Source organism: Phalaenopsis equestris, unplaced genomic scaffold (assembly GCF_001263595.1).
Source record: "Phalaenopsis equestris unplaced genomic scaffold, ASM126359v1 Scaffold000001, whole genome shotgun sequence".
NCBI classification, from domain to species: Eukaryota; Viridiplantae; Streptophyta; class Magnoliopsida; order Asparagales; family Orchidaceae; genus Phalaenopsis; species Phalaenopsis equestris.
Window position 1 is genome coordinate 603,826 of NW_018164443.1, and position 12,298 is coordinate 616,123.

Below are 12,298 nucleotides of genomic sequence, written 5' to 3' on the forward strand. Positions count from 1 at the left end.
ATTTATGTCGGGCAGGTCTACTATGGAAGTTATACATTTATTGAGAAGTTTGATGGAGAAGTTCATATATAATAAGGAGAATCTACATTTAATTTTTATTGATTTATAAAAGGTTTACGATAAGGTCCCAAGAGATATCTTCGGAGAGTTTTAGAGAAGAAAGGTGTTGATATGACTTATATTCAAGTCATTAAAGATATGTATACTAGATTTGTTACTTGTGTTCAAAGACTAGACTGTTACTTTGTGTTCGAACTGATAGAAGATTGACCAATTATTTTCCTATTTCTGTTGAATTACATCAGGGATCGACTTTAAGCTCATATTTTTTTTGCTTTAGTTATAAGAGGATGTAGCTTGGTGTATGTTTTTTGTTGATGATATCCTTCTCGTGGATAAGATGAGAGAAGAAACCCGGGAAAAACTTAAATTATGGAGGTCTACATTGGAGTATAAAGGCCTTAATTTGAGTATAACTAAAACTGAATATATCGAATATAATTTTAGTAGTAGCAGCGAGGGCTGTAAACGAGCCGAGCTTGAGCTGGGCTCGTGTTCGGCTCGTTCGAAATAGCTCGTGTTCGAAATCGGCTCGTGTCGAAATTAGCTCGTGAACAGTATGTTCGTGTTCGGCTCGATTTAAATATTCGTGTTCGTGTTGGGCTCGAAATTGGCTCGGAAAAATTAAATTGAAAAAAATAGATGTAAAGTGTGGGATTCGAACCTAAACCAAATATATACAAAAGAATGCACTAACCACATTGCCACACAAGATGTTACGATTTGAATATAGACTTAAATATATATATAATATTACTATATTATATATATATAATTTCTTTATTTCGAGCTAAAATGAGTCAGACACGAGTGAAAAAAGAGTTGTTCGTGTTCGGCTTGTTTATAAATCGAGCTTAAAAATTTCTCTGTGCTCGACTCGTTTACTTAACGAACAAACTAACACGAGCTGTTTGCGAACAACGAGCTTTTTTGTCAGCCCTACTAGCAGCTCTAGTGACAGAAGTGTAACTTTGGGTGATCAATTTATTAAAAGATGTGAACGATTTAGATATCTCGGGTCAGTTGTTCAAAGTGATGGTGATATAAATGAAGATGTTAATAATATAACTCAAGTTGGTTGGTTGAAGTGGAGGAATGCTTGGGGCTCTTGTGTGATAGAAATGTACCGCTTAGACTGGAAGGAAAATTTTATAAGATGGTGGTAAGACCTGCAATGCTCTATGACACCGAATGTTGGCCTTTAAAAGAGAAGCATAAAACTAAGTTAAGTGTTGCCAAGATGAGAATGATTAGGTGGATGAGTGGCTTTACATTTAGAGACAAAATGCGAAATGAATATATCTACGATATGGTTGGTGTAGCTCCAATAATGGACAAAATTGGCATAAAACCATTTGATGACCCAATTATGATGACCCGATTAAAAGAGTAGATGTTTTAAATTCTACTTATGTTAAGAAAGGCAGGGGAAGACCTAAGATGACTTGGGATATTGTATTAAAAATGATCTTAATTTATTAGAATTAAATGAAAATTTGACACAAAAATAAGACACAATGGAGAAAGATGATTCATGAAGCCGACCCCACTTAGTAGAATAAAAGTTTTGTTGTTGGTGTTGTTGTATAAAAATTTATCTGTTAGATATATGAATATAAAAGAATTGCAAGGCAATGCATGTAAATAACCTTAATTTGCATAATTGTATGCAGTTTAAAATTACTTCAATTGTTTATTTTATTCTATTTATCATAATATACAATTTATAAAGTGACAGCCACAGTATTAAACTATTAATAATGATGGGGGCTGACAATTTCATAATAACGATTCAGACAATAATTTACTGAAAATAATTAAAGGATGCTTTGAGTGTTATATAAAAAACCTTTATTTTTTATATAAAATAATAAAAACAATTAAAATTAAAGAAACAACCATGAGAAATAAAAATAATGCAAAAAAAAAATTTCAGCTTTTTAATTGAAATTTACATTATTTAGAGAAAAAAATAAAAATAAAATAATAATAATAATAAAAAGAAAATTAAAAAAAAACTATAAAAATAAAAAAGATCAGTCAAAGAAAAATGAAATTTACATTATTTAGAGAAAAAATTAGCTTTTTATTTATGAGGTGGTAGATTCTGAATCGGTGTCACCAAAATGCTGTTTAATTGAAGGATTGCTAAGAAACTCAGTTCCATCTCTCGGAGAAGAAACAGTTGATGAAGAAGAAGATGACTCCATTGATGTGTTGGGCACAGAGGCTTGCGTGTGAGATGGGCTCTGAAAGCTCTGGGAGCTGAGAGGTTGCTGGTTCCCTGCTTGAGCAAGCCTTTTTAGGAGGTCTATTATTCTCGGTAGAAGCTTGGATGAGATTGATAAAAGACCTGAGAGCTGCATAATTCATTAAAATCAGGAGAGATGCAAATTATCAAAAATTAAGGGATCATTTATGGTTACTTTTGATTTTTTTTTTATTTTTATTCTATTTTTTTAATTATCTTTTACACAAATATGTTTATTGTTTTTGAAAAATGATTGAAGTGTCAAAATAGTCCGCGACTATTCACATGGAGCTGTTTTAGTGTTGGAGTCTATAAAAGGACCAAAATGGTTTGTTAAGGTTTAATTTTAAATAGTTACAAACTATTTTGACATTTCTATAGGCTTTGAGACTAAAATGCTGTCATGTAAATAGTTGGGTATTATTTTGGCACTTTACACTGAAATCAACTTTTAGATGTTTTGAGTGCTTACATAAACAAGTTAATTTATTTATGAGAATAAAAAATAAAAGGAAGATTTACATACATACCACTCATTTCTTGTGTATTTAAATATCTAAAACCTAAACTTTAAATTTTTACATATATATACGACCTTACGTATGCATGAAAAGTTGTATTTTACTTCTTTAAAGTTAAAATGAAAAGTTGAATTTTGCCTTTTTGAAGTTAAAATAATGGTATTTTTATGTTATAGGAAAAATTTTGGTGATATAATGTAAAAAAAGAAAGTTTAGAAGTTAGATATGTAAATACATAAAAAATAGGTGGTATGCATGTAAATGCCCATAAAACATGTAAAAAAATGCACTAAACAAACATACTTTAAGATAAAACAAAAACAAAAAGATAATATGAAAAATAATACCCAAACAAGCCATAAATAAATGAAAGGAGTATTCATTTATTTCAAGAATATATTCATTTCACATTTTGTCTCTAAGTGTAAAGCCACTCATCCACCTAAGCATTCTCATCTCTGTAAGTTTTATGTTTCTCTTTTAAAGGCCAACATTCTGTGTCGTAGAGCATTGCAGATATCGCCACCATCTTACAAATTTTTTCGTTCAGCCTAAGCGACGCTAGCTTTGCTCATGCTATGAAGGAACATAAAATAATTTGACTCAACATTTAATCTTATGAAAATAAAGCATACCAAATCATATAAAGAAATGAGAGCCTTTTAAGCTTAAGCAAAGCAAGGTATAACATCACTGATCAAATATTGTTAGTGGTTGCATGACCAATTTTCAGACCAAAGGATGAACAAAGGATAATGCTAAATAATGGATATTAATGCTGCAAATTAGTTGAGGATATAATTCAAATCACCCAAAGCATATATATGAAAGAAAATTGAATGCATACACACAATTTTTACATTATTCACTACTTTCCTAGAGATCATTTTGTTATCAATGTCTTCTTCATATAAGATCTTAGATAATAAATAAATCATGACTACAATAACAGGACAAAATATGAGACTTATTGTAAGTGTTTTATATTGTGAAAGCTATTGGCATTTATCTCTTGTAAGGATAATGATGACATTATAAATATGCTATGTCACTGAAAAAACCAAAATCTAATATTAGAAATTTCTTACATACCGTGCCATGCTGGAATTCTCCAGTAATGTCCAGTTGAATCCATATAGCCCTTGACACTAAAAAAGTAACAAAAATTGCAAACAGGTACAGAGGATTCCTGCATTTTAGCATCAGAGGCTCATTGTTAAACCACATATTAGGAAATCACATCTTGCAGTTGAAGCAAGAGAAGAAAAAAGATAATTTGAAAAAACCAAAATCTAATATTAGAAATTTCTTACATACCGTGCCATGCTGGAATTCTCCAGTAATGTCCAGTTGAATCCATATAGCCCTTGACACTAAAAAAGTAACAAAAATTGCAAGCAGGTACAGAGGATTCCTGCATTTTAGCACCAGATGCTCATTGTTAAACCACATATTAGGAAATTACATCTTGCAGTTGAAGCAAGAGAGAAAAAAAAAGAAGGGTTTTGTATTCTTTTTTTGTAAATTAGAAGTTTAAAATACTATGGGAAGGAAAATACCAACTTGAGCCAGTTTCAAACAAGATTGTATGCAGAGATTTTATATAACAATCACCTCAAAAGCATCATGAGCTCATTGAAACCTAGAACCGCAATGGCGACAATGGCCCACGGAGGAGGTAACAAAGCGTTGCTGCGCCTGTGAGCCTCCTAAGGAAGAAAAGGAAACAAGAAAAACTATAAAAAAGAGTGATAGATGCAATGAGGCAATTTCATACTTAAAATCCTACTTAAGAGAAGTGAATTGGATATCCAATTTACAATTAATTTTTGTATAACAATCACCTCAAAAGCATCATGAGCTCATTGAAACCTAGAACCGCAATGGCGACAATGGCCCACGGAGGAGGTAACAAAGCGTTGCTGCGCCTGTGAGCCTCCTACGGAAGAAAAGGAAACAAGAAAAACTATAAAAAAGAGTGATGGATGCAATAAGGCAATTTCATACTTAAAAGTCCTACTTAAGAGAAGTGAATTAGATATCCAATTTACAATTAATTTTTGGAATATTTACATATATACCACTTAATTCCGATGTATTTACCTAACACCTAAGCTTCAATTTTTACATATATGTCAACTTAACTATGCATGAAAATGTGCATCACTTTTAAAAAGTTAAAGTTGTGGTATTTTTATATGAAAAATTTGGCTGGTATTGTTGTAAATAGCCAAGTTTAGGCATTAGATATATAAATAGGTGAGAATTGGGGGGTATGTTATGTAAATGCCCCTTTTTTTTTTCATTATTTGAAAGTATAAAATGCCAGGTAATGTGTCAACAGATATCTCTCATTCTCACAGATGTGTTTGGAACTCCCAAATGTTTTGCATGATTTACAAATAATATGGATTATGATTGATAGATAAGTGTCCTAATAACAAGCTGAACTTAAAGGCTAATCCAATTGGCTTCGTGAATGTGTTTTACTTCAACGAAGAAATCATAGTAAATTTTAAAAACATCATTAAAGGTTCTTTAACCCAGTTCTGTGCAAACACATCACATCATTTAGCACAATCAAAATATTAATATTTATGGCTTGATTTTAAGGAATGATTCCATATAAAAATAGAATTAGATTTTACTGGAGACCAACAAAAAAACATTAACATTATATAGAATTATGAAAATTATGATTCATAAAAGGATAATGAAAATCATAACCTATAACATATAAATACCTGTACAGAAATTGCTTGCATGATGGTATGCTCAGTTTCTGTCCTGAATTGTTTCCACAAAGATTTACACTGAACTGGTGAGAAGAGAATATTTTCTGGAGGAACCTGTTGCTCAAATCCATTGATTCTATTTTTATACTCATTTTTTTGGAATTTTTTTCAGTTAGAAAATTGAGGTCATATAACATACTTCTTCCCATGTGCTTGAAGCAAGTGGATCAGTCAACGCTTCCATTCCTTGTTTTTCGGAAGCTGGAGCTTCTCCAAGAGCTGAATTTAGAATGCTTTCAATTTTATCTGGTTTCTGATCCAAGCGGATCACAGCAAAGACAGATAGAAGTTTCAAAGCCTGCATTATGCTCAAAAAATAATCAATTAGCATTACAGCAGATGCATCTGTAATCTAATCAATTAGCATTATGCTCAAAGACAAAAGTTTCAAAGCCAGCATTATGCTAAAAAAATAATCAATTAACATGCATGCTAGTAAGATAAAGTAGATACATATGTAATCTAATCATCCATGCAAAAATAACATATTAGAAAAAGGAAGATTTACATACATACCACTCAATTCTTATGTATTTACATATCATACACCTAAACTTTAATTTTTACATAATCGCCACCTTCCTTGTGCATGAAATGGTGTATTCCGCTTTTTAAAAGTTAAAATGGTGGATTTTTTATGTAATATGAAAGTTTGGGTGCTATAAATGCCAAAATTAAAGTATAGGTGTTAGGCATGTAAATACATGAGCTTTAGATGGTATGTATGTAAATGCCCCTAAATTAAAAAAAAGAGGAGTCAAAATAGTATTGTACAACAAAAATGCTCTTGACTGAACCTTCGTGGATCCGAAGGTTTGGAATAAGGCACATGTCAAAAGATGAATCTCAAGCAATGCAGAGGTGTCCAAAGCAAGGATAATTGAACAATAGAGGTTGCTCGATCAGAGGCCAATCAAGCGTGCACCCGATCAGAGGTCGATCGAACAGGCGACCGATAAAGCAGGTCATCGATTAGTGACCGACTGAGCGGACAACTGATCAAAAGCCGGTCAATTAAGGCCAACCAACAAGAAGATGACCCACCAGAGACCAATCAATTGGGAGTTGACCGGGCTAAAAAACAATTGATCAAAAGTCAGCTGACCAAAGAAAATCAAGGGTATTAGTGTCATCTCACAATAATTCTGGTCCCTAAATATAAATGGAGCATTAAATGACATTAAATATGGGGGGGGGCTGCTTTTTTGGGAGGATGAGAGGATGGGAGAACTCTTGGAATCTCTTTCTCTCTCTCCTTTTAACTCTTTATTCCTCGAGTGTGATTCACGGACAAATCTATATTTTACATTTTAAAGATATAACTAAATTTTACAAATCTTGCTGGACTTTCACTTCCAATTCCAAAGATTTTTCAAAATGAAAAAATATTAAGGTTTTAAATATGTAAATACATAGTAATAAATAGTATGCCTGTAAAAATTTAAAGTGAAACAGTAAATAAATTTTTTTTTGAATGGCAAGCGTCTAAATATGAAGTTCAGGTGATTGAATGGTATATATATGTATTTAGATATAAAGATTGTGTTAAATATGTTGACACGTAAGAATTGAATGTTAGGAATGTAGATATGAAAATTAGGTGTTAAATATGTGAATGCGTGAGAATTGAATAGTATGTTTGTAGATATTTAAAGTTTACATTTCAGACATATAAATTTATAAGAATTGCATGCTAACATTTTTCTTATGTGCATAGCATGATAGACTTTAAGACGGCTATAAATCCTACAGAAATTGTTGTTTTACATGAAATTTGGTATATAATTTTTTTTCGGGCCAAGTTACACATGGGCGAGCCAGGTTTGGCTACTTCAGGCCGGGCCGGGCTCTCCAAATTTTTATTTTTTTACAGTCAAGCCCGCCCATGGTCCGCAGACTTATGGCAAGCCCTGGCCACACACACAATGCCTAGGTCTAATGACAGGTAATGACTCTCCATCCACAGGAAACACCCGCATCAAATGGAAGAAGAATGCCTCCGACCCCAAAGGGGGAGAACGACACTATCCCGACAACACAGGATCAAAATCAGTCGACCATAACAGATACGAGCGAGCTGAAGCGAGATAACCACACACCCTGAGAACACTTTCTCCAGAGCAATGTAACTAGCATCCTCCAAAGAGAAGCACCCAATAAGGAGGTTGAAGACCAAGCACAATCCTTGCCTGCTGACCTCGGATCGTTTTGAACACTCGCACTTGTCTTCAGACAATCGGGCAACAGATAGGAGAATTCACCCACGGGAAGACCAAGTCCAATACCCTGAACGACGACCAGACTATTCATCGCCAGCAAGCAAGACGTCCGTGAAGGGCATACAAGTTGCAACAACAACAACAAGCCTTTATCCCACTAAGTGGGGTTAGCTACATGAATCCTTTTTCTCCATTGCTTCCTATTAAGTTTCATATTTTTATTTAATTTTAATAAATTAAGATCATTTTTTTATATAATATGCCCAACTCTTTCTAGGTCTACCTCTTCCTTTCTTAACATAAGCTGAATCTAAAGCATCTACTCTCCTAATCGGATCATCAGATGGTCGGCGTTTAATGTGACCAAACTATCTAAGACGACTCTCTCTAATTTTGTCAGCCATTGGAGCTACATCAACCATATCATGAATATATTCATTTCACATTTTGTCTCTAAGTGTAAAGCCACTCATCCACCTAAGCATTCTCATTTCGATAAGTTTTATGTTTCTCTTTTAAAGGCCAGCATTCTGTGCCATAGAACATTGCATATCTCACCACCATCTTACAAATTTTTCCGTTCAGCCTACACTTCAGCAAACCAACTTGAATTCTACTAATAACATTCCCGTCTATATCATCGTCACTTTGAACAATAGAGCCGAAGCATTCCTTCACTTCAACAAACCAACTTGAATTCTACTAACAACATCCCCGTCTATATCACCGTCACTTTGAACAATAGACCCGAGATATCTAAAGCATTCATACATTTTAATAATTTGATCACCCATAGTTACAACTCTATCACTAGAGCTACTATTACTGAAATTACATTTCATGTATTCACTCAAATGAAAGCCTTTAGACTCCAAAATAGACCTTCATAATTCAAATATTTCCTAAGCTCTTTCTCTAGTAATATCACAAGAAGGATATCATCAACGAAAAGCATGCACCAAGGTACATCCTCCTGAAAATGTCTAATAAGAACATTCATAACTAAAGCAAAAGGATATGGGCTTAAAGCCTCCCAGTTGTAATCCAATTGAAATATGAAAATATTTGGTCAATCCTCCTTCACTTCAAACACAAGTAACAACTCCAGTATACATATCTTTAATAACTTGAATATAATTCATATCAATACCTTTCTTTTCTAGAACTCTCCAAAAGATATCTCTTGGAGCCTTATCGTAAGCTTTCTAAAACAATAAAAATCATATATAAAAATCATATGTTAAATCATATGTTGATCCTCCTTATTCTCTCTATACTTCTCCATCAAACTTCTCAATAAATGTATAGCTTTCATAGTAGACCCTCTTGGCATAAATCCAAAGTGATTATGAGAAACCTTTATAAAATTTCTTAAACCTATGTATAATTATCTCACCAATAATTTTGAAGTATGACACATCAACTTAATTCCTCTATAATTTGCACTCTTATGCAAATAATATGAAAGAGTTTAGTAGGCCAAGAAATTTCCAAATCTCCTAAATATTTACTCACTTTAATTAGGATATTATCAGATCCCACAAACTTCTCACCATCGGTTTTCCATAAAATCTCATCAACTTCTTTTTTACTAGTATGGCGGTAAAAATGAAACATTTTATTATTATTAAAGATATTAAAATCATTAAGATCGATCATATTTTTAGAAACTTCATTCAAACTTTTATCAAAATAACTTACTCGCCTATGTTGACTATATTTTTCTAAGAAAAACATTTTTTAGTTTTTATCTTTAATACACTTTACTTTTTTCTTTTTTCTTTGTTTGGCAAGTTTATACATATATTTTTCTCTTTTTAGTATTTAATATATTATAAAAATCACTAAAAATAAAATTTTTAGTGTCACATATTGTTGTTTTAGACTCCCTACGGGTCATTTTATATTTTTTCCAAATCTCTAAGGACATACAAGTTGCCAACTTAAAAAATTATAAAAAAGTTATAAACTCTTGCTCGGACCAAGCTAGCGAATGCGACCAATAAACTCAAATAACTTACTCGATAGGAACCGATCATCTCATTTGTCAGAAAGCGCCTGATCATGAGACTCAGGGAACTTCTCGAAGGGAATTGGCTGTCGTACATTTGTAAATAACAGTAAGAATTTGAAACCAAGACATAACGTACGAAAGGTAAACAATTCTTATTTATTGAATACAAAAAGTTATTCCGTCGTTTTTACATAACGACCATGATTGGTTCCAAGTAATCACTCACTCATCCACTCATTCACTCGCTTGACCGCTTGTTCGAGTCGGAAAGACTTGCCACCCCTGGTTCCCTAAGAAACTTGATGAATCACACCAAGCACCAGGCAAACACGCCCAGTCAGCTCCGACTGGGCACAGTCTGATACGCTAAAAAGGAGTAGCAGATTCTCCCTAAAAAATGAGCGGACTTAAAAAATCAGACATACCTCTTGTCTGCTCAAACTCAAGAAAGGATTGACCTTTAGAGTCAGCACACAAAAAATTCACTCTTTCGGAGTTCAACAAACAAGAAGTTGAAGCCAAATGGCGGCAAGTACGGGCCATCTGACTTGCCCTCGCCGTCATCCTTGACCTCTTGACTTGGTGATCGCCGAAACCCTATGAGAGCAATTTTGATGTCCATTTCAGTTTTAGTACAAGTTTGGAAGGGGATCTTCTGAATTTATAGACAACCAGAGAAGAAGGTTGGATGGGTGCATTTAATGCGACCCTTCAAAGCCCCGATGATTTAATAGCTTGTCATTCCCAAGTTTTAAAATCCACGCCTACCATGCTCCCCCTTAGTTGTCATTCAGAACCCCTATATTCGCAGTGGGAGGGCATGCTACATACTCGAGGAACTAGGCTTGAGAATAATATCCACACTTGACCTACTGACAAAGACTATTGACGACTTAATTTTGAGATGAACACGTCCATGATTATTCAACCATCTCTCGATCACCATTATTCATTTGGTCGACTTTCAATTATAATTAATTGCTCGGTCATCCCTCGTTAATCAACACTACCTATTCTCCTTGCAACAACCAAGCATCGTAAAGTCCCACTGCCTTTTTTCCTTCATAACACATGTCAAGTCCCGGTTGCTAGATTCTCCCCTTTGCGGTGAAAAATTTTGTATTAAGTAGTCCGCCAATCACCACAGAGGCGAGTCTAAATGGTTACCTACACAGAGACAACAATAATATCCGCTTAATGCGTCTAGCATAAGACACGACCCATCTAAGACAACAGTTTACCGAAAGACAACCAAAGACATGGGTGTAGTAAGACTTGGGTCGAGTATCATATTAGGACGACTGAATCATACATATTTCGACCAAGTCAGGCTTAATTGGCGTCATAGAGTTAATATTATTTATTCGACCAATCAACTAATCCACTATTTTAATCAATCACTATGAATCGACTAGACCCAAATATACGTGTCTAACACAATAAAGAAAATGTACTACCAAAACTCATTTCTTTTGTGAAAAATTTATATTACAAAAATTATCATTGAAGAACACAAAGTAAAATAAAAAAATGGAGGACACCTAGTAATAGATTTGACGGCCCTCCATAACTCCCTTCACTCCTGCCATTTTGGTCATCTACACCCCCCCTCCAACTTGGAGTCAATCACTAACTTGGCAAACTTCTCCATGCTGAACCAACCAGTGGAAACCAGATAACGTTTTTCCATGTGCCAACTTGAAACTTTTCCTAGAGGGTTGCCCTCTGAGCAACATTAGACGAGAGCTCGGTCGTACACTCCTCGGTCGTCTTCATTGTAGTCATTTGCTCCCTCAACATCCAAATTTTTTTATCAGAGTCTTGATAGAATGAGGACCACCAGACATGGCTCATCTAAAGCTCCATCTCAACTCCTCGCGCCTCCCTTTAGGCCTTCGTTCGAGCCTGGCACTCGCAACAGAAAGAGCTTGACAAGGCATGAGAGTCTTGCCAGGCGAGCGTGTGTAGGAGATCAACCTCCCACGATAACTCATTTGGGCTCAACTGTGAGAAAATCTCCTCCACGTTCAGAGAAGTAATGAAGATGCCCAGGGTAGAGGCATATCTGATAGCACCAGCTCGATAGAGTTTCAACCCTTATTGACAAGGGGATATTGATTGCCCCAACTCACACTCACTTTTGCCTTTCGCTTCTATAAGGGGGTCCACTTTAATTGGGATATTGTGGTGAAGGTTGCATGCTTACACTTTCAAGCAGGCTCCTTTTTGCAGGAGCTTTTCATTTGTGTCAACGTTCTCTCTCCAAGCTGGCCAATTCAGACTAAACTGCCACGTAAACCGACACTGCCATCGGCTCCAACACAAGCTCTACTGATGGTCCTCTCTCGTCCATGAGCAAGGTTTGACCAGCGAAGCTCCTCATTTCCGAGGAAATGAACCTCGGAAGAATGAGTGTTGAACGACATCACTTCCAAATG

At 34.6% G+C, this 12,298-nt stretch overlaps 1 protein-coding gene across 1 annotated transcript in view; it reads right to left on the reverse strand.

Moving 5' to 3' along the window:
- Positions 1 to 2,105: 2,105 nt before the first annotated feature.
- The window catches only part of LOC110021168 (protein ROOT HAIR DEFECTIVE 3-like), a 35,506-nt gene continuing 25,313 nt past the window's right edge, over positions 2,106 to 12,298 (reverse strand). Inside the window, exons 18-22 of the mRNA XM_020719597.1 lie at positions 5,767 to 5,925; positions 5,577 to 5,681; positions 4,677 to 4,771; positions 3,925 to 4,021; positions 2,106 to 2,420 (exon numbers count right to left, since the gene is read on the reverse strand). Of these exons, the coding sequence (XP_020575256.1) occupies positions 2,151 to 2,420; positions 3,925 to 4,021; positions 4,677 to 4,771; positions 5,577 to 5,681; positions 5,767 to 5,925 (726 nt within the window). The 3' untranslated portion in view covers positions 2,106 to 2,150. The remainder of the gene's footprint in view (positions 2,421 to 3,924; positions 4,022 to 4,676; positions 4,772 to 5,576; positions 5,682 to 5,766; positions 5,926 to 12,298) is intronic.